Below are 22,320 nucleotides of genomic sequence, written 5' to 3' on the forward strand. Positions count from 1 at the left end.
GGCACCTAATTGAAATAAAAGAGCTACTACCAACATGAGAAGCTAAAGGAGCTCTACAAATTCATGTATTGTCTCCCTTAAGGTTTTGACCCTTCCTTGGTAGGCAAGAAAAGTATGGCAATCCCAGGTAAATAAAAGGGGGGGGGGGGGACCATGAAGAGTTCTATCAGTGTGAGGCACAAAAACAGAACTACAGCCTGTTCCTTTTACCTCTTAAGGGTACTCTCTGATGAAAAGGAGAGCGAGCTGGCTGTCTGCCGGGTACAGAATGTTGGCCAGGAGTTGTCCCTGCAACATTTTCTGCATAACCAGAGAAAAGCACAGGACAAGGTAAGCCTCATATGTAGGTTTCTAAACTAGTCAACAATCAAGATCTGATCATATAATAACCAGCATCCACCTTGCAATACCACTATCAATTGAGCCTTACTTATAACAACATGCTACACTGTCGCATACCAGAATCATCCATCACAGCAATAGCTTGCTCAGCTTTGTGCTGCAGGGCAAGAAGTGCAGCCTGTCGTCCCTGCAGTGCTCTCAGCTGCTCCTGCTGTTGTAACATCCTTTTTAATAAGTCATGCTGTTTCTTCAAATTTTCTATCTCTTCCATAGGCTCCTGCTGAGGATCTCTGGCCTGGAAAATAAGACCAACAATACTTACATATGATTATTAAAATTCATGTTCCTGTTTCAACAACCAATGGCACAGTACAGACACAGATGATAAATTAGTATTAAAAACACAATGGTAAGTAGTTTCAATAGACTTGAAGAAAAAAAAGAGTAAGAATAAAATGATGACACAGAGATAGCCTGCCATGTTGAGTTAGGTAGTTAGGTAATTCACAGTAAAAGACCATAACCAATGGCTTAGCATGAAGAGGAATTAACAAAGGAAAAAAAAAGCATACAAAAAAGGATAAAAGGTCAAAAAGAGCTACACACACACACACACACACACACACACACACACAAATGAAGGATCCAGACCTTATCAAAAAGGAAGAACAGATCATACCAGGTTAATATCCTAAAAATACCTTGAAGATCAGACTAAAAAACATTCTGCCCCACTTCTAGAAGTGATGTTAAAAAACACTAATAAAACAAAAACAAACCCACTATTTTCTAACCAAGGACAAAAATTATAGAAACACTTATTTAATAATTTGATGTAAGCGGCTTTCATTTACTTACATCTCATTTCATAAGCATAAAATAAAGAAGAAAATTTATATTTTGTATCAAAGATAGCATTATTGTTTTCTTTTAAATGATGCATACTTAGCTATGTCTGAGAAATTAAATACTCTGAAATTCCCTCCAAAAGCTATCATTTTACCTAAAAGTAGAGGAACTAGATTAAATAGATGTGACTTTAAAAAATTATAAAATGTTAAGTATTAATCTTAAAACCAGTGAAATTTAACCCAACAAGAAAAAAAAAGTCAATCAAGCAAAGAAACTAATTTAAATATAACTTGGGAAAAATAAAGTATAAGCCAAATTACATATAAAATGTATATATACCATACTGGAATTTTTCATCAATAATTTACCTTTTTAAAAATCTTCTATTTTGGAAGTTTAAAGATTTTACCAAATATTTACACAGAATATTCTTATTAACTTAGAAACATTTAGTCAATTTTAAACTTGCATTGCTACCAAATTTTGGTTGGGGTTAAGCATATTTTAAGTGAATAATCCCAACTACCAAAGTTATTAAGGAGAATAAAGAAATTCAATAATTTCATGTCAAGGTAAAAATGCACTGATCTACTTTATTTATGTACATGTGATTCCTGGACAAATTATGGGAACACAGATGGCTCCAGAGATTCCCTCCTGGGTGACATCCTTTCTCGATACTCTGCAAAAGTCCCTTCTCTTTACCTTCCCAAGTGAGTAAGTATACGGCTCTAAATTAAATACTGGAAGAAAGTAAGGTCAAATAAGAAAGTGGAAAGACTGGCAGGAATATCTGATGTACAAATCAGAGAACTCAGTCAGTGCTGCCTCTATCCTGTAGTGACTGACTAGATTTCATGAACGTGGAACAGAAGCAACTACCTTGGTCAAATCAGTACTTATTAAAGATTTTCTGTTGTCTCAAAATTCCAAAAAACTAAAGCCTTTTTCAAATTAACTACTGTGTACTCAGTTTTCTCCTCACCTATACAAGTAGAGTTAAGTTGCTAACACTAACATTCATTCCTGTCAGAATTCATCTTCTTTGTTCTGGCTTATTTCTATTTATAATCCTCCCATCTCTCAAAAATACGTAGTTCAACCTTCAATGAAACCTTAAAGCTCTCTAATTTTAAATAGTTGACTAACATTCTGGGGTTTTACCCTTTAAGCAGCAAACTTTTAAAAAGAACTTTAATCCTTGTTAGTCACATTTTCTTTTAGATTCTATTTACTTATTTGAAAGGGAAAGCAAGACTGCAATAGAGAGGGGGGGCGGGGGGGAACGGGGCACAGGGAGAGGGAGAAGTTGGCTCCCCGCTGAGCAGGGCAGGGGGACGGGAACACAGCACCAGCCTGGATCCCAGGATCATGATCTGAGCAGAAGGCAGGACGGCAGAGGCTTTACCAAATGAGCCACCCAGATGCCAGTTGTTACAATTTATTTGCGAAACTCTGATACTCAAATTATAAAGAATTGTGAACTACTTATTAAAGGAAACACAATTACCCCCAGATTTTTCACTAATCCAAAAATGAATTCCCAACAATTTTCAAATTAGGAGGGTTTATTACTACTTAATAGCTTTTGCATCCATATAATTAACATTTCAAACTAATACTCAGAAAATCTGAGCTGAGGGAGGCAGGAAGGGATTACAAATATAAAGAAAGGGAAAATGAGAAAATGGAAATAAAAATACCTAGGGATTAGAAATATGTCAAGTGAACAGTGCACAGAACAGGAATTCAAAAAGGAAGTGAAGAATATATTCACCCTTCAAACACTATTTTCACTTAAAACTTTTTGAGTCACCTCCAACAAGTACATTTTTAGTTTACAGATAAAAAATTTAACTTAGACATGAACTCCAAAGCTATATACAATTTCAGAATTGAAATTTCAATTTCAGAAAACTCTGTCTTCCTTTTCTATAGTCAAATAAGTTTCCTCCAATAATTTTTCATGGATCCAAATTTATTTTTTTGGCTGAAAAGTACTTCGGATAATATGTACTCCATTTTTTTCATGCGAAAGGTGAGAAACGATAAGCCCAGAGAAGATAAAGCTGTGATTTATCCAATATCACAGGGCAAGTCAGGTTCCTAAGTTCTAGGTTGGTGTTTTCCACACCATACTGCCTACCTCAAAATTATGTGCTCAGGTAGTATTAAATACAAAAGTCTAAGACACTATGTCTGAGAAACATAGTCTGGTTTGGGAGACAAACTTAGCCCACATGAAATAACTAGAAATGAGGGAAATAATATCAAAAGAAGAGTAGATAATATTTTAAAAAGCTTAATAAAGTCTCTAAAAGCTATCAGTGAATGTGCAGGAAAGAGGAGTATGGGAAAATAATGAGGGCACGGGTACTTGTGGAAAGCTTCTTTTTAAAAAGTATGCAAAGTGTCATCATGTCTATAAAATATTCCAGAAAATGGACTCTGTCCTTGTAAGCAGCTGGAGAGTATCAACCATTTCCTATCAAGCTACAACTGAGAAGGTTGTTTTAAGCTCTAAATCAGAACTTTTTTCCTACTCTCCTAAAAGAGTATGACGTCTTAAAAAGATGTTAAGTAGGGAATGAAGATGAGGTAGGGAGAACACAATTCTGCATAGCAGAGGAAAAATAAAGTCAGCTGGTGAGAATGAGGAGTTTTTTCTAATAAAATATTATGAATAGAGTACTGAAAGAACTACTACCCTAGGATGGCCCTAAGAATCAAAAAATTAAAGAGAATCAATTGGAATAAACTCCAAGAATGAAGTTCAATAGACAGTAATATTCACACATACAGCAATTTGTCAAGGAAATGGAAAAATGGTTTTTAAAAGTAAATATATCAGCTTAGGAAAAAAAAGAAACACTGGCAGATTTTCCTGTTTGTCACTGTTCAGAAAACTTAAAGAGAACAGTAAGTTCCAAAGGATATTTACTGAGTCTCACACTTTCTCTTCTCTAATGTTACTAGTTTTAAAAATAACCAGCTACTCAATTTGCTCTTCTGTTGTATTGGGCACCTTTTGCTTAATATTTCATAGTAAGATCATCTTAGCTCATTTCAAACTGTATCCTTAAATTCTTGTGGGAGCCAGGAAAAACAAAACAAAGCAAAACAAAACCAAAACCTGCCAAAATATTTAGAGGTTCTGTCATTTTTAAACAGCCAAAAAAAAAAAGTGCATAACAAAATAAAGACTCCTAGTTAGTATAAGCTACTAATAAAACGTAAGAAATTAGTCTAATCTCTACTTATTAAAATAGGATTTTTTTCTTGCCAATGGGTATGAGTACTTTCTTACAAACGCTTTTACTGAAACTTATTTTAAGTGTAACCACACAAAGAGCTGTCTTTAAACCTTTCCTGAGTGCCTTTATGGCAATCATGGAAAATTTAGAGCAAACAGTGGAGGGAAAAAACCCAGGAGAAACATTACCAAGAAGTCAACTTTCTTAAGTATTCTTCTTTAAAAAAAAAAGAAAAAAAGAATGGAAAGTGTTTTCAAAAAAGAAAATAGAAACCACAAGAGAGAAAAAAGGGGGAAAAAGCACTATAAAAATACATCATTCTTAGAAAGACAGGAAAGCTAACAGCTTACTCCATTTTCTTTTTCTTTAATGAATGACTGCAAGAATTAAGACAAAACTTAAAAGCACCATGTTCATCCACGAATACAAATATCAAGAAAAAAAGACAATTAATAGTTAAGGTTTAAGAATGTTCTATTTTGAGTTCTCAACAGCAAAAAAGAAAATGGATTAAGTTCTTTATTAATACAAATTAAATACAGCTGCCACATATAATCCATAGGAGAGTATAAGAAAGCAGAGAAGAATAAAAACACTAAAGGACAGTATTTTACTAAGGCAAATTACAGTATAATTAGTCATGTTAATAGCTTACATATTTAAGAATAATAGCAACAACAGAAAGGCAAATAAGGAAGAGGAAATGTGAACAAAAGAGGTGCTCATTTAGAGACTTCCCAAATTAATATTGTGAAATATACCTTTGAGGAAAATCCACGTTTTCGGCTATATTTCCTATTAGGCCTCAGTTCCCTGTCATTCTGAGGAGGTCTGTCACCTTTCCCTTTTGGACTTGTGGTAACGTCAATGTCTGAAACCTGTTCTTGTGAAGCTGAATTCCCTAGTTTGTCCTCAATGCACGGCCGAATTCTCAGACTAAAAGATGCCTCCTTTATTAAATAGTGTAGCATATTAATTTCTTAATACAAACTCCTGTTTAATATACAAGCCAGCCTTGTGAATAAATACAAAAAATTTACCAGTCCATCTCTTTAAAAATCAATCCACCCTCCCCCAAGTGGCAATAAACTTAAGACTTTTAAATTTCTGTACACTAGACTAACGCTTACTATAATCAAATATCATATCATATCCTAGGCAATTGCCAAACTATACAACTGGAGCACATTTTAACATTTATTCTGCTGTTATTATCAACTTTCATTATATCACTTTATGTTATGAAAAAAATTCTCATCACAATGAACACTATATATGCTAGTATATAAATCAAAATAATCAACTATACCATTTCCCACCCCTCCCCAACAGAATTCCTTTACCCACATTACCCAATTTCTCCATTTCTGCTGGAATGAAATGTGAGGGAAAAAATTATTCCCAGCACCACTATAAACAGAAAAACAATTTGCCCACAAGAGAATCTACTTTCAACAGTTGTTTGGATCAAGCCCTGTGAATATCTATCTCCTGGTGAAAATAATGTAGGAAAAAAATTCAAATTTCCTCTTCAAATTAGGAAGGGCAGGGAAGAGAAAGAGGCAGGTAAGAAACTATGCAGGTCAACATTGAATGGAAACAAACCCTCAAATTTCTCATGCTGAATGGTATTTCAGAACATCTCTCAGAAACAAAAGATGGACATACATGGTTATCATTTCATAAGAAAAGCTTTACCGATAACAAGTCTTCAAGTTTACTAATGCATGGCTATAGATACACCTGCTAAAATAAAAATGCTTAAAAGCACACTAGTTCTGAAGCACACTACCTTCTATGAACTAAGTTTATTTTACAAAGTTTTCCTCAAAGTTCTGTAAATTCCTGATTTTTTTCCAAAAGACAGTATTTTGATAAATTTCATTTTGTAGAGTTAGAAATTTTATTTTTATCACCATGATTAAATCATAATATAAATGATACCCTGTCCCAATTTCATCTTATGTTTCAGTCATCTGGTTTTGCTACAGTTCAAAGCTAGCCCGAGGTATTAAAAAGTCCTAGCAGCCTTCAAATGAGTTCTCAATAGCAAAAGAACTTGAAGATTTTTCCAAGACATAATATACTTAGTAATGATATTTTGTACTCCTAGCTCTTATACTCATGATGAATTTTAACTTTTCCAATGCTTTGTAAAATGAGTAAAGTTGTGCTTAATGAAACCAATAGAAAAACTGTGTTTCTGCAAGCAGATCACAAATCGTATTTTTAAATCAACCATGTGTTTGCTAGTACATAAAACTTTTGTACTCCCATGTTTTGAAATAATATATACAGCATTAACAATTTGAGGGTTTCTTCCCTGAAACATACTTTTCATTAAGAAATGACTATAAAAAATATCATCTTGAAAAATGGGGGGAAAGTTTAAATCTTCATTTCCAGCACTTTTAATTACCAAAAAGCCGCTTACCGTGGTATCTGAAGCCTCAGACTGCACATCTATGTTTAGCGATGTGCTCTCAGCTACAGAACCAGATCCCACAGCTGAATCTATAGTCCGAACATCCTCCTCCTCATTTTCTCTAGCCTGAAATATTTTAGTGGTATAAATCATACAACTATTAAAAAGGGCAATAAAATGTTATAATGGATGGCACGATTTTTTGAAAATATATTAACTCCTCTGGGGTGGAATCAGAGTGTCATCAGTATAAGCACACTAATATACCACAAAAATAAATCAACACATTATTGAAAAGGTCCAAAACTTACAAGGATTTTTTGGAGAAATTTCATATATGACTTTTCTTGTTCTTTAAGGTGATCTATTAGATGAGTAAGGCGCTCAACATTAGCAGATCTTTCATTTTTCTCTACAAGATCTTCCCGCATGGAACTAGCTTTAGTAATATAATCACGAATCTGAACAAGCCTGCTTACAATCTGCATTAAAAAATTTGGAAAAAAAAGCATGAAAATAAACCATATGTAAAACTGAGCATAATGCATTCCATAGCAACACTTCTACATATTTTTTATTTCAAATATAGTAACTAAAGATATGTCTACGTTTATCATTTGAATTCATACATGCAAAAGATCTGAATCAAATTTATAATTTAACCAAAACATAACTGGCAATACTAACAACCCCAATTACTATGAATATAAGAATTTGAAAATTAGTTTTAATTTACATTACCCGAAACATTTTACTTACAGAACTGCATGCCTTTAAACTACTATTTATGTAATTTTTTTCTAATGTCTATATATTTCCTTCTAAGTAAAAGTATTAGACTTTTTAAAGTACTTTTCAAAAGAATTACAGAACCATTTAAAAAAATTATTACAATCTACTAATCACAACGTTTCAAACTCCTCTTTACTAAAAAATTAGCACACAGCCTTTGGCAGGTAAACAGAAGCCTTGATTTACAATATGCCATTTCTACAATCATTTTGGATAAGAAGAAATTTATACTATATTGAATGAATCTGAGATTAACGAGGTGAGTCTAGAAGTACTTAGCTAAAAATCCTATATGCATAACCCAATAAAACTTTCTTAATCTTAATATTTCTATTTTGAAGCTCATAAAAGCAAAGAACAAAACAAACATTTTTCACCTGGCTGCTTTCCATTGCAGGCTCTCCTCTTCCATCTTCTTCAGAGACTTGACAGTTTTGCAAAAGGTCATTACTTAAAGCAGAGGCGAACAACTCTTTACATTGTGCTGAACCAATCATTTCTCTCTTTGGAGGACTTATAGCAGCATCTTTGCTCTTGTTAGTATTAATCTGCATAGGCAAAAAGTTGAAGGGCTTTCGGTTTTCACTAAGCTGACGTTTGTTGTTAGCAGCTGTTGCTCTACCTTGAGAATCACTTCCAATGCTTCTCTACAAATGAAAAAGAAGGCAAATGCCACAAGTATTAATTTTTCAATAATTAAAAAAAATTCCAATGTTCTTAATCAGCTTTACCATCAGATATTAAGTCAGGAAGTATACATAAATAGCTCTGTCCATAAGATTCAAAAAAGATTCAAATCTACAAAAAAATCTTCTACTAAAGTATCAAAATTTGATCAACTCGTCCTATTCCTCATTTTGTCTGACATAAATCAACTGATGAATATGAGCAAGATCAGTCTATATGATGTACCAGGACGACAAACCCTATCTATAACTCACATTCCTAATCATACTTGTTCACCGAATTTTGTATGGGCTTTGGACCCAATGAGTAGATCTTAATTAATATAAACATCAGCATTAAGATGTGTCCAGATGAAACACTGCCTGAAAAGTGCTCAGCTCAGTGCCTGATATATAGTAAATGTTCAGTAATTATAACTAGATGACTAAAGGACATGTGATCACCAACACCACCATATCAGACTTGAATATACTTTTATGCAAATTTGGTAAACTGTTTCTCTCTCTAAAGCAGAGATGTGACAATAAAGCATCTGTTAAGAGTTCATTATCATTTCCATTTACTTTTAGTTCCAAATTTCATTTCAGTGATTATAATACCATCCGCAGTTTTTTTTTTAAACTTGAGGTAATCCAGAACATCCCACACTTAGCCAATGATAAATATTCTAAACCGGATCTTCCCTTTTGCTTAATAGCAACCTTATTCAGTTACTAACATGTAAAATTTAGTTCCATGATGAAATGATTTATATTAGTCATAGAGTATTAGTAATAAAGTTACAAAAGACCTGACCTTAGCAAGTTTAGAAAGTTTTTCCCCTCCAAAGAACATAATACCACCACCAATTAAAATTCTTTCCATATACACAGAAACTAAGAAAAAGGAAATAAAGAGCTTACTTTTCATTCTTAAAACAACTATTTAATCCATTCTAAATATTTCCCATAGTTATAACTTGATTTTTAAAATAATTCACAAACCTGATCTAAATCACTGAAGTTTATCCGTTGTTTAAGTTTCTCTAATTCTGCCTGCTCTGGAACAGACATCTGAGTCACATATCTACTATGTGGAAACGAATGTGGAGTCTTTGTTCTTCGCCTTCCAACTCCTGGTGATGACTCCGGAGAAATATCATTAGTTACCCTTTTATCACTTTCTACACCAAGCTTTTTCTTATTCTTTTCTGATGATTTATTTGCTTTCTTCTGTTGGCCACCCCAATCCTTTAAAAAAGTAAGGGCAAAAGTTAATCTAGCCTCTATCAAACTAGGAAAGTAATCTGATATGATTAAAAATTTTTAGTCAGTCTTAAAGTTAAAAATAACAAAACATTTTTCACATAAACATACAGCCTTAAAGACAATTATTTACTTCTACTAACGTGTTCCCCCCCAACCATTACATCTAGTCTAAATTTCATAGACAGTCCTTCAGAAAATAGATTACTTTCCTCTCATAGATCTTTAACAAACATAAATGCCAAACTCCAACCTAGAGTCAGTCTGAATATTTTCAAGAGCATTTTAAAAAGCATTTAAAAATTTCCCTACTATTTATAAATTGGATAGTGAAATAAATTATAGATACCTTTACTGGCCTCCTTTAAAATCAATATATATAAGACAGATCTAGAATCAACCCGGATTCTAAGATAATTATTGTTATCTGAAGAAATGCTCACTGTGTGACCTAGGCCATTTACTTAACTTCCCATAGTCTCAGTTTCCTAATCTCTAAGATAGTGTCACCTTTAAAACATGATTAAAGATAACATTCATAAAGCATCTGGCACAGTGCCTACCATATAGTAAGCAATAAACATAATTATTCTTACTTTTCACAGGCAATAATGTATTACATAATAAGACCTGACATGAAATGACAAAAATGATTCATGTTTTAATGGGAGAACATTTTTACTTAGTTATATCCACATAACCTGAGTCATTCAACAAAAAAGTCTATCAATTCCTACCTTATTCAAACTGGAAAAATCATTTAGTTTTACCAGAGTAAAACCTTCTGGGATATTTTCCTCATTTGTAACACAACTCCCTTCTCTACAATCTGTCCCTCCACCCCAATCCATATATGGGTGTACTTGCCAACCTGTGGTTCTACTTACCCTACCCCTTCCTGGCCACAGCTGATTGGAAAAGAGATGCATATCTAATCCAAACACGAATAATCGTACTTTAAAATTTCAAATTGGAACTAAAAGATAACTAGTCAGTACATAATTGTAGCGATAACTGAAAACTTTAGAATGAAGGGTCAGCCATAGTACACCACATGAACCAGAGAAGAGAGAAAGCTGGTCTGCGAAAAGAAAGTTGTGTTAAGCAAAGGCACGCAGAAGCAAAGAGTCAGGGCAGTGAAAAAGCAATTCTTGACAATCTTCTAGTTCCTTCTTCTAGTCCCTTTCTAAAACCCACCTATAGTGTTTTGATTTAACTTATTTTCCATAAAACATCTTTATACACTTATAATAAATCTTTTTGGCTTAAGCTAACTCAGGTTGATATCTGTTGCAAACAAAAGCAGCTTCAACTAATATAACAAACAGCCCAGGGATTTAATGTCTTGGCCAGCAACAAAACAATGTGCTTACAAAGAATCTCAGTGAGTTTGATTTGGCTAAGTCAAGGGAAAGTTTCATTTTATCATTAGTAGTTAATGATACAACATCAATAGTAAGTTTTCATACCATATTGTTCAGTCGGTCATCAACACCCTCATTGCTCCAGTTTGGTAAATCCTGATCATTCAGGCCTTCTTCAAAAGGACCTCCTCCTGTGGCCATCCTGGTTTTACCAATTAATTTTCTGCAAAACAAGTGAAAACTAACATTTTTAACACATAAAAACAAACTCTTAATGATTTTTAAATCATTCCATGAAGCTTAGTGACATAAAAGAAATCTCAGAAAAGTTGATTTTATGAAATAAAAAAAGAGGTAGTGTCAACCACACATCATAGACAAACTGATTTAGCAGCCATACAGATACTACAATAAACATGAGTTAAGGAGCTGGAATGATGGAAAAGGGAAGGAAAACTTCAAAATATCCACTATGTGTACTGGCCTACATGTTTTCAGGTCACTCTATTTAATTAGTTGAACACAGTCCTAAAAAGTAAAGGAGTGAGATAGGAAAAAGTTATTAATGGCTAGAACCAAAACCACTCTTAGGGAAAAAAACCAATATTCCCAAAGACCTAAGAATTTGTTTGGTGTCAAAGTTTCAAAGAGGGTAGAACTGCTCTGGATGCAGAAAAGTTTGGTTTTAACAGGAAGGTAGTGTTAAGCAAGGTAGAAAGAAGACAGAGAAAGAGGCAGGCCTAGTTCAGTGAATGGTCAATAAAAGCCAAAAATACAGTGGCCTGAAACATTTAAGAAGAGTGATGCCTATTGCTTTACTTTAAATTATATTGCTGCTACCTCAGTTTTCCCTAATGTCGACTAGTCTACCAAAGTCGCAAATTCCCCCTACTAAAATAAAAAACTTAGGATTTTTGTGAATATCCAGGGAAGTACTGAATTTCATACCCAGGTCAAAGAGATGAGTAAAGAAAGAGCAATGGTAGAAGAAGACGCTCAGAAGCAGAGATAATCAGCAGAAAATGAGATTTCTACATAACCTTGTGGAGGACTCTGGCTTTCCACAGGGTGTGGAAGTGCCCAAACCTGAGCAGGACTGAGTGAAAGAGATGGGCAGATAATTTTATCTAGAATTCAAAGGGCAGAGAAAGCCATTAGACAGGAGGGTTATAATAGGTTCCTGATTTTACAAATAACACTAACACTCAAAGAAGTCAGATAATTTCTCGAAGGTCACTCAGCTAAAAATGGCAAAAAGGAATAGATATCCAAGTTGCTATGACTGTAAGATCCCAACTTATCCCATTCACTAGAGCAAAAAATTAAAAGCATTATCATCCATGACAAAGTAATCTCACAGATGTTTTAATGCTAGAATATCTATTAGAATAATATATTAATAGATCACAAAGAGGTTAAATTTTATCACTCAAAGAAATGGTGATAAAATTCAACACTTAATTTGAAAAAAAATCTTAGTGGCGCCTGGGTGGCTAGCTCAGTTGGATATCAACTTTCAGCTCAGGTTGCAATCCTGGAGTCCCAGGATCAAACCCTGCATCAGGTCTCCTGCTAAGAGAGGGTCTGCTTCTCCCTCTGTCCCTCATCCCACTCATGTTCTCTCTCACTCTCTTGGTCTCTGTCACAAATGAGTAAAATCTTTGAAAAAAAAAAAAGAAAAAAAATCTTAAAAAGTACAAATATACTGATAGTATAAATAGTTATATATACTACTATTTTTTTTTCAATAAGCATATATTACTTTAATAATTTTCTAAGGAGTTGAAAGAAGTATATACTTTAAACCAATAGCCAACAATATTAAAATAAGAAATGAAGGGACGCCTGGGTGGCTCAGTTGGTTAAGCAGCTGCCTTCGGCTCAGGTCATGAATCCAGCATCCTGGGATGGAGTTCCACATCGGGCTCCTTGCTCAGCAGGGAGCCTGCTTCTCCCTCTGCCTGCCACTCTGCCTGCCTCTGCTCACTGTCTCTGACAAATAAATAAATAAAATCTTTAAAAAAATAAAAAATAAGAAATGAAGGACATCCCTATTAAAATAAAGATCAAAACAAAAATGTAACATATCAGTTATTTAGCATTGTTTTTAAAGTTCTACAAAATCGAAAAACATGAAACATAAATATTAACATTAAGAAGACAAAAGGTGGTATTCTTAAAATATGCATTAAAAAACATACAGAACTTCAAAATATCACCAACAACCACACAGAAAATATACTGGAGAAAAATAATGCCCTTGTAATAGGTGACCAAAACAAGAAAACATCTAGGAATAATGTAAATTTTGCCCTAAATTACGAAGCACCAGTAAACTATAAAACAATGTAAAAGAAAATTTTACAAAGTAGAAAAACAATCTTCCCTGATGAAAGGACAAATTTTATAAACACACCATTTTTTTCTAAATAGAGACTTAATGAATTCCCAGTGGAATTCTTCTTAGAATCTGACAAAACAAATCAGTACAAAAAATTTAAATGTATGAAAAATAAAAGCAAAAGTAGCAATAGAGGTTGGGAGAGTAGAAAACTAGTCCCAAGAGATATTCGCTCATACTGAGTACCTATATGACTAAATTAGTATTAGTCATATACCCCTTGCAAAATCCTAAAATACACCTAATTAGAAAAATATAATGAAGAAAATTAATCACAGCTAACAACTATTTTGTTTACTATATACCAACACCATGCTAAATATTTTATAAACATTCTATCGTTTAATCCTCATAAAAATAACATGATACAGGATGATTTAGGATTATTCACTTGATGGGACAAATTGCTAACAATTTCGAAAAAGATTATTTAGGGATTTAATAGCATTTCTCAACTAGATTCCTTCATCTCAAATACAGAACACAGAAAAATGATCTGAGTAATATTTTTTTCAATTCTCTCAAGGATGGTACATACCCAGTACCATTCCAGACACAGAAGAATTTATTCACAGTAAACAATAGATGCCTTAGAGCTTAATTCTCTCCCAATTGAAAAAGGCCATCTTATACCGTAACACCAAGATAATAAGTAGATTAAAAATAGATCAGGAAGATTAAAAAAAAAATCAAACAGACAGAAAATAAAGAAAACAGGATGGGCTCTAAAAATAAAGATCCTACAAATATGGAATGCAGAAATAAAAGAGAAAAAGTGTAAAAGATTGTATTCACATAAAATAAAATCCCAAGTTTATAGAGAATAAATAGTAAATGACAAACCAGGAGGGAAATCTGGAAGAAATATGAAGCACACAGTGAGTATCTTTATAAAGAATTAATGGGGAAAAAGAAAAATAAAAACACTAAAAATAAGAAAACAGGGCGCCTGGGTGGCTCAGTGGGTTGAACCTCTGCCTTCAGCTCAGGTCATGATCTCAGGGTCCTGGGATCGAGTCCTGCATCAGGCTCTCTGCTTGGTGGGGAGCCTGCTTCCTCCTTTTTCTCTCTGCCTGCCTCTCTGCCTACTTGTGATCTCTGTCAAATAAATAAATAAAATCTTTTTAAAAAAAACAAGAAAACAAAGTCAGTATAAACAGGTAACTTAAAAAGTTAGTAAACATAAAATGATAAAAATATTAACAATAAAGTTCAGCTGCAAATTAAAATGAGGGACTATTAAATTTGCTGTATTTCCTGATCCTGATGACAGCAAAAGGAAACTGGAACTCTTAGTCAGTATCTTGAGAGCTAAACTTGCATAACCTTTCTAGAAAGCATTTTGGCAATACTGTATCAAGAACTAAAACTGGGGGCGCCTGGGTGGCTCAGTGGTTTAGGCTGCTGCCTTCAGCTCAGGTCATGATCTCAGGGTCCTGGGATCAAGTCCCACATCGGGCTCTCTGCTCAGCAGGGAGCCTGCTTCCTCCTCTCTCTCTGCCTGCCTCTCTGCCTACTTGTGATCTCTCTCTGTCAAATAAATAAATAAAAATAAAATCTTTAAAAAAAAAAAAAAAGAACTAAAACTGGGTTTTGACCCAGTAATTCTACATCTCCAGAGCTAAGGTAAGAAAATAAACTTGAATAAGGGAGAGGGAACTATAATGCAGAAAATAGTTTATTATGCTATAATTGTGATAAATTGAAAACTGAATGTTAAACCGTAGGCTGGATGCTATTAGGAAACAGTACCCTTCAAAACATATATAATTATGAAGGCTGAACGATACTGCCTGTGTATATAATATCAGAATATAAAAGAGGAAAAAAGCAATATGCAAAACTGCATACAGATTAGGAAAAACTAAAACTAAGAATATATACTAAAGTGCTTACATGAAAGCAACTGTTGGTTGTGGAGGTAGGAATGTGATCATTTTTCCTGTCTTCTCATGTATTTTTAGCAATACTTTGCACTGTTTTTTACACTAGAAATATATTTTAGAACTTAAAAAATAACTGATACTCATAGAGAGGTATGTCCAATGAGCTGAAATGACATTTAGATGAATCACTGAGCACCTGCTATTTCCTAGATGTACCAATATAACTTATAATATTAAATAACGGGCACTCCAAAAACTACATATGCAGTAGAGGCAACACCATCTTCAAAAGTACTAGAAACTAACTGTAAAACATAAATTAGAATGGAAACTTATTAAGGTATTCAAGTAAAAACTCTTATACACACCGATTTTTTTCCTAAAATAGTGTATGCTATGATTTCCATTAGTAGAGTAATAAAATTTACTTAGAGATAAATTAAAAATATATTTGGAGATATAACATTTTATATTTTATTTTTATATTACGATAAACTCCCCCTAAAATGAACAGCTAATTCACTCCCCATAAAATGAAAGAGATTCTTCTAAGAACCTATTTATAGGCTATATGACTTTGAACACTATTAAGTTAAGTTTTTAAAACAATTCAAAAACTAAATATTAAAATTAGTTTGGGAAAAATTGGTCAATTTTTTAAAAAATCTTTTTAAAGACCACTTACTATATAAAGTCTACTGAATTTACAAAATAAACAACTCTGTCTATAGTTATATTGTGATGAGATAAACACTCATGAGGGTAGAATATTTAATAACAATAATAATAAATGTGTTTAAAAGACACACTCCTATACAAGTATTATTATGAAGCTTAAGAAATGTCATGTAAATCAATTTTCAATATCATAACAGCTGATTTATCTAAAGGGTTAAAATCTCCCCCTATAAAATGTAGAAAATACAGGCAAGTATTTTCCTCTTCTTCATGCCAATCTCTTTACCCACCTCCAGTCATCATTAGAAATAGGCGCCTGCCTTCTAAATTTTATTTTGTAGACACATTGTTATTATTCATATAATTTTTATCATTATTTTAAACTATTATATGAAAGAATTCTAATAATAAAATACTAGGTATGTAGACAAGAAGACCAATTCAAGTAGGCTTTCAATAGCGGAATCAATAGGGCTTGGTGACTATTATGACATGGAAGATGAAAGATGAGGCAGTGAGAAAGCTGTTCAAGGATGAGTCCTACGTTTCGAGCTTGAACAACTGCATGTATGGTGATACATCTGCAGTGACTGGAAAAGGAACAGACTTTTGTTGAGAGATGATTAATTCGGTTTTAGCAATGCTGGGTTTGAGGTGAAATCTAGGCTGCAGAGAGATTTGCAAATCATCTGCTCAGAAAAGTACTCAAAATGGCACAGAAGGCACCAGGAGAAGAGGAAGAGATCAAGAGATCAAGACTAAGCCTGGAAGGACACGGATATTTAAGAGACAGGAAAAGAACACTGAAGAAGGTAGAAAGACAGGAGAGAAACCAGGAGAGTGTGCTAGAAAAGGTGCAAGTGTATAAAGGAGGAGGATATCAGTGATGTTATTCTGTCACATAAAAAGAGTACTAAGAAGTGCCCACTTGGATTTAGCAACAAAAAGGTTACTGATGACCCTGGTACTAGCAATTACAGCAGGGTGGGGAGGATCAACCCCATAACTGGAATGCTTTTATTGATAGGAAGAGGCAAAAATAAAAGAAGTCATCAGGTAATTTTTTCAAGGAATTAGCCTATGAAGGGAAACAGACAGAGATATGCATGGGGTAAGTTTTGTTAAAAGCATGTTTAAAATTTTTTGGCCAAGAGCTAGTAGAGGAAGATATTGAAGTTGCAGAAAAGAAAGGAGATAGTGTATGGTCTCTGAAAAAGTGGTAGCAACTGGGACCCAGGGTGTTAAGAAAAATGACTAGCTTTAGGTAGAGGAACACCTCTTTCTTTGAACAAAGGGGAAGGATGGAAGTAGATGGAGGCTAATGACATCTATTCATAGGAAACTGATAGAATCTGTAAGTGATGCGAAGCAGAAAGGACTGATCCTAAAATGTGAGGGTGAGACAGCAGTGTCTGAGAGATGAGAAGAGTAAAGGAGAATGATTGTGGGCAGCACTGAGGATTCAGGTGAGAGCTAGAGAACATTCACAGATATCAGTAATCTACAGTGTGAATTTTTTTCCCCAGCAGTGCTCATCGGCCCTGGTAGAATATTCCACTGAATCCATCCAAGGTGGGAGATTATGCCAGGCCGGTTATTAGAAAGACAATAAAATGGAAAAGCTGAAGCCACTGGAAAACAAATAGCACACGTCATGGATGACTGTATGGGAATAACAGGGATAACAGTAAAATTTTTCTACTTTTTAAACAAGCACTTCTATGACCTACTAAACTAAGTTGAAACTAATTAAAAGTTTCATATAGCTATTTTCGACAGCCCTATCTGGCTCCCTTACCTTGTAAAGATATAAAATGCACAAGTACTATGGCAATTTATAAACTTTCTGTGACTGATCTTTTTGAAGAAAATCCTGTCATGGGATTCTTACTACAGAGAAGTATTTATATGTATATAAAATTACAATACTGTCACAGAAATACCTATGATTGACCCAAGGTTAATCTTTGAAGTAAAAATATAAAGAAAAATTAATCAAGTTAAGAAAAAACACTATTTTTCTAAAATCTTTAAATTCAGGTATTATCTCTGAAATGGCATTAAATTACTCCTAACCATCCCTGGAAATACCATCTTAACTGTAAATAAAGGTTTTAGAAATACTCAACCTAATAAAATAATGTAGGAAGAAGTTTTTTTCTAAGTATTTACTTAGGGTTACAAAATAACCAAAGGTGGTACTTTATATATGTGTACAAGTTTTCTAAAGGCTGCATTGTTTACAGTATTTCTCTAATTATAAAAATACCTGGTACACTGTTTTGAAAGTCTTCATACAGTGTTCAAATGTACTAAGCACTTCTAATGGAAACTGAGAAGAAAATGCGTAAGTATCTGGTTTTATGTGTTGTTTAGTCAGTTTCATTTGAGGAACTTCTCAATTTCTTCTCTGTACTTAAGACAGTCAAGTACCTAAAAAAAAAAAAAAAATTCACAAAGGATTTTTCCCATAGCACTTTCAATTTGAGACTTTCAAAATTTTTTTTTTTAAAGATTTTATTTATTTATTTGACAGAGAGAGATCACAAGTAGATAGAGAGGCAGGCAGAGAGAGAGAGAGGGAAGCAGGATCCCCGCTGAGCAGAGAGCCAGATGCAGGACTCGATCCCAGGACCCTGAGATCATGACCCGAGCCAAAGGCAGCGGCCCAACCCACTGAGCCACCCAATTACCCTCTTCAAAGTAAAAAAAAAAACAACTGTTAAGACATTGGTGGGAGGGGGATAAAAAGACTGCAACAAAACATAACACTCTATCTGAATCAACAAAAATTTTATTAGACCTGTGACCAACTATTGCATTGTCTATCTTACGATACTGTCATTCTGTGCAGAGCATTTCATATCAACAAAATACGCCCTTGCTCAGAAGTGAGAACACTGCTCGCTAAGACGCCCTCCCTAAAATTTATATTCAAAACCTATTGCTTGTCATGGGTTACATATAACACCCAAATAAATCTGTAGGCCCTACTGCCACCAGCAACTTGGAATCTCAGTCTTTGCTGCCAGTCCCATATTCACTGCTACCATCTCTTCCTATCATTCCCTTCCCCTGGATCATTACAAACCTCCTATACATCCTCCACCTGTTCCCCAATATGCCTCCTACTTCTTCAAGTTCAGTAACATCCGAAATCCCTCTAAAAGCACTATTTCCTTAGCAATCCTTTCCAAAAAGGGCACTACTCTTCCTAATGCCCCAGATTCCTGAGGAAAGGATCCCATTTACAGACCATTCTTATTTAACTTATGTTTAACCTTCCTCTTCTGAACAAATTTGTCATCAAAAATATCACTCTCCATACCGTGGGCACCACTTCCTACTGTTCTCCCCAAAACAAGTCTTGTACTTTTCTTGGTGATAACTGGCTCATGGTTTCACCCTCCACATCATTCCCTACTTTCCTAATTTTTCTAAGACTGTGAATTGAGATCCAACACCCCTCTCATCTTCCCTATTCCAATACATTTCACTCTGGACTTGTAATTTGTTCAAGATCCTGAAGTTCTGAAATCCCTTCTTCTGATCATAAGTCATTGCCTTCTATTTCTCTCACTTAGTCATTCCTGCTAAACCTGCTCTTGACCCGGCTGCAAACTTCAGTCCCTTGGTCATTCTTCTTTCCAGAAATCCATTAATCCCTTGCTTCCTTACTCAACCCCAAACACAACCCAAGTAAGTCATTCCAAAAATCCCTTGCAAGCATCCTTGACTTCCTCCCCTATTTGTCCACTCTACCAATTCAATTCTGGATAAACCCCACTACCTGCTCTCTTTGCATCTATTCACAAACTGTTAAAGGATAGAGAAATAATTATAAAATGTGATTGGCTATGTTCACTATTAAGGTATATTATACTGTACACACACAAACACATACTTTCAAAACATAGGTTTACTCCATGAGATAAGGCACCTTGTCTCATGGAGCAAACCTATGTTTACCTTGTCTGTTTTGCTCACTGCCGTATCTCTAGTACTTTATAATCATTAAGTCACCCACTGTATGTACTGAATTATATTTGTTAAGATGAATGTATTACTATGTACTTTGCTGGCTTCCAAATAAATTCCCTAGTGCAGTTATTCCAAACACTTTCTATTTTTCCCAAGTGTCAAATATACTTATCTCCTTTACAAATGGCCAAATTCTTTAATGAGAAAATCAAGATCTTCTAAAGTGAGTTAAAAGAATTTTCCCTATATCTTTATTCCCTCTCATCTATCCTCCCTCACGTTTAAATTATTCTACAACTGGTTTTATAATTCTTTTTATTTTACTAAATGCCTGCTGTATCATTCTAGTGTTAAGAACTCTAATACACACTCACATTTGACCTTCCCTGAGTTTGATTTTTCTTGTCCTATTATTCTTCCAATTAAAAAAAAATACTGAAAAGTATAATAAAGACATAAATGAACTGCCAATTTTCTCATGATAGTTGGCTTAGATCATACGGGAACTAAGGAGTTACCTGCTTTCCTGGAAAGCAAGCAACCCACTGAAAATGTGTTGTCTTAAAACTTTATAACAGCGGAATTAAATTCAGACTCTGACAATTTTCTTAAAAAAGCAATTACTTCTAAAATGCTTTTTAACAAAAATTTATTCTGATCTTCATCCTTTAGTCATTTTATTTCTAAATTGTCCTTAGCAAATAATTACTTAACTTTCCCTCAATAAACTTTCATTGACTTTTTTTTTGCTGGTCAGATTTGACAATGCACTATGGATATAAACTAATGTTTACCTTTAGGCACCTAAGAGAAAAAAAAAGCACAATTCAGTCAACAGTATATGCAATAAGCTCAAAAAGTAGAGAAATTTGTGCATAAAAATTTTGAAAAATCAATTAACAGAAAAGTTGCAGAAAATGACTTAAGATTAAATGGATTTGGAGAGGCAAATCCAGTAGCTGTTATAGGACAAATTCAAACTCAAATGGGCTGAAGAAATCCTGTGAAGAAAAAGACATTTCAAAAGGCATTATTTAAATTATTTGGTATTTAATAATTAGGAATGACACGGCTCTTTTCTAGCAAAAGTATGAAAGCAGAACAAAGTGGCATGCCAAAAAGCAAGGCACACAGGGCAGTACACCCAGAAGGTCTGTTGACTAGAGTGGGCCCTCAACCACGCACTGATATGTTGATAGCAGTCTCCATTGAAAAATCTTCCAACTACAATACGAAGAACAATAACACAGGGGTGTCTGGATGGCTCAGTTGGTTAAGCATCTGCCTTCAGCTCAGGTCATGATCTCAGGGTCCTGGGATCAAGCCCCACATCCCGCTTTTGCTTGGTAGGGAACCAGCTTCTCCCTCTCCCTCTGCCTGCCACTCCCCCTGCTTGTACTCTGTCCTGTTGCCCCTCCCTGTCAGATAAATAAATAAAATCTTAAAAAAAAAAAAAAAACCACAAACAGCAATAACATATATAATGATGACAAATTACCTGTTTAAAAACTAGTTTTTACAGCTCAGAAACGGCTCCTTTCCTGCTTCACACTTCAAAGTTGTTGCCTGCTTGTGACTAAAAACAACAAAAACACTTCAGTGAATTCTTTACTTACACTATGAAGTATAGAATAACAAATACTATATATATATATATATATATACATATACACACACGACCTAAAATGTTTAGAAAAATGAACAAAAAAAGAAATATCCAACTTATCAATATTTTAGACTGGTTACTTGAATCCTTTCGGAAAACAATGTGATATACTTAAAAGTTTAAATCCTCCAAACTTGTAAGATTCTACCAAACAACGTGATCCGTTAATATAGCTACTTTGGTAGGTAATAAAAATCGTTAACCCCAATTACCATGTAAAGATTCATGCCGAAGTTTACTCCTCATATTGTCATTAACTTTCCGCCACTCAAACTATTCAAAAACTTTGTATATTCAATGATAAAAAAAAAAAAGATTTCTTTACTTGAAACCTAGCTACTTAAAAAAAAAAAAAAACTGTCACTGTATACACACAAGGTTTACCTTCAGTTCAAAAACCCAGTATTGTAATGGTTTCCAGGACTCGCACCAAAAAGGTAAGAGGCAAAGAAAAGAGCAGGTGCACCCAAGCTCTGCAACACCCACTCCAGTAACCAGAGAATACCAGGAGGCGGAGTCTGGAAAGCAGTTATGGGGCGAGGGTGATAGGGGCGCCCAGAAAGCCCGGTTCTTCCAGCGCCAAAATACGATCCCTCACTCATACCGCACAGAACGCAAACCTCAAACCGGTCAAAAAAGAAAAAAGAAAAAAAAAATCGAACAAGGCGAGATCCTCAGGAATGGGCCGCAGGATGAAAAGTTTGGATGACCCGCCCCCCTAACAGGGCCTACCATCCAATCCCCAAAC

The 22,320-nt window shown here is 34.3% G+C and overlaps 1 protein-coding gene across 15 annotated transcripts in view; it reads right to left on the reverse strand.

Moving 5' to 3' along the window:
* Positions 1 to 22,320, reverse strand: part of PCM1 (pericentriolar material 1) — an 86,768-nt gene that overhangs the window by 63,214 nt on the left and 1,234 nt on the right. For 5 of the 15 annotated variants that reach the window (XM_045988849.1, XM_045988912.1, XM_045988859.1 and 2 more), the window contains exons 2-9: positions 21,405 to 21,482; positions 18,195 to 18,358; positions 11,066 to 11,183; positions 9,336 to 9,581; positions 8,043 to 8,312; positions 7,185 to 7,355; positions 6,883 to 6,999; positions 460 to 637 (exon numbers count right to left, since the gene is read on the reverse strand). In XM_045988849.1, the coding sequence (XP_045844805.1) occupies positions 460 to 637; positions 6,883 to 6,999; positions 7,185 to 7,355; positions 8,043 to 8,312; positions 9,336 to 9,581; positions 11,066 to 11,161 (1,078 nt within the window). In that variant the 5' untranslated portion in view covers positions 11,162 to 11,183; positions 18,195 to 18,358; positions 21,405 to 21,482. Of the gene's footprint in view, positions 1 to 210; positions 301 to 459; positions 638 to 6,882; positions 7,000 to 7,184; positions 7,356 to 8,042; positions 8,313 to 9,335; positions 9,582 to 11,065; positions 11,184 to 18,194; positions 18,359 to 21,404; positions 21,483 to 22,320 lie in introns of all 15 variants that reach the window. The other 10 variants (XM_045988810.1, XM_045988889.1, XM_045988840.1 and 7 more) reach the window with 4 other exon arrangements.

Source organism: Meles meles, chromosome 2 (genome assembly GCF_922984935.1).
Source record: "Meles meles chromosome 2, mMelMel3.1 paternal haplotype, whole genome shotgun sequence".
Lineage (NCBI taxonomy): Eukaryota > Metazoa > Chordata > Mammalia > Carnivora > Mustelidae > Meles > Meles meles.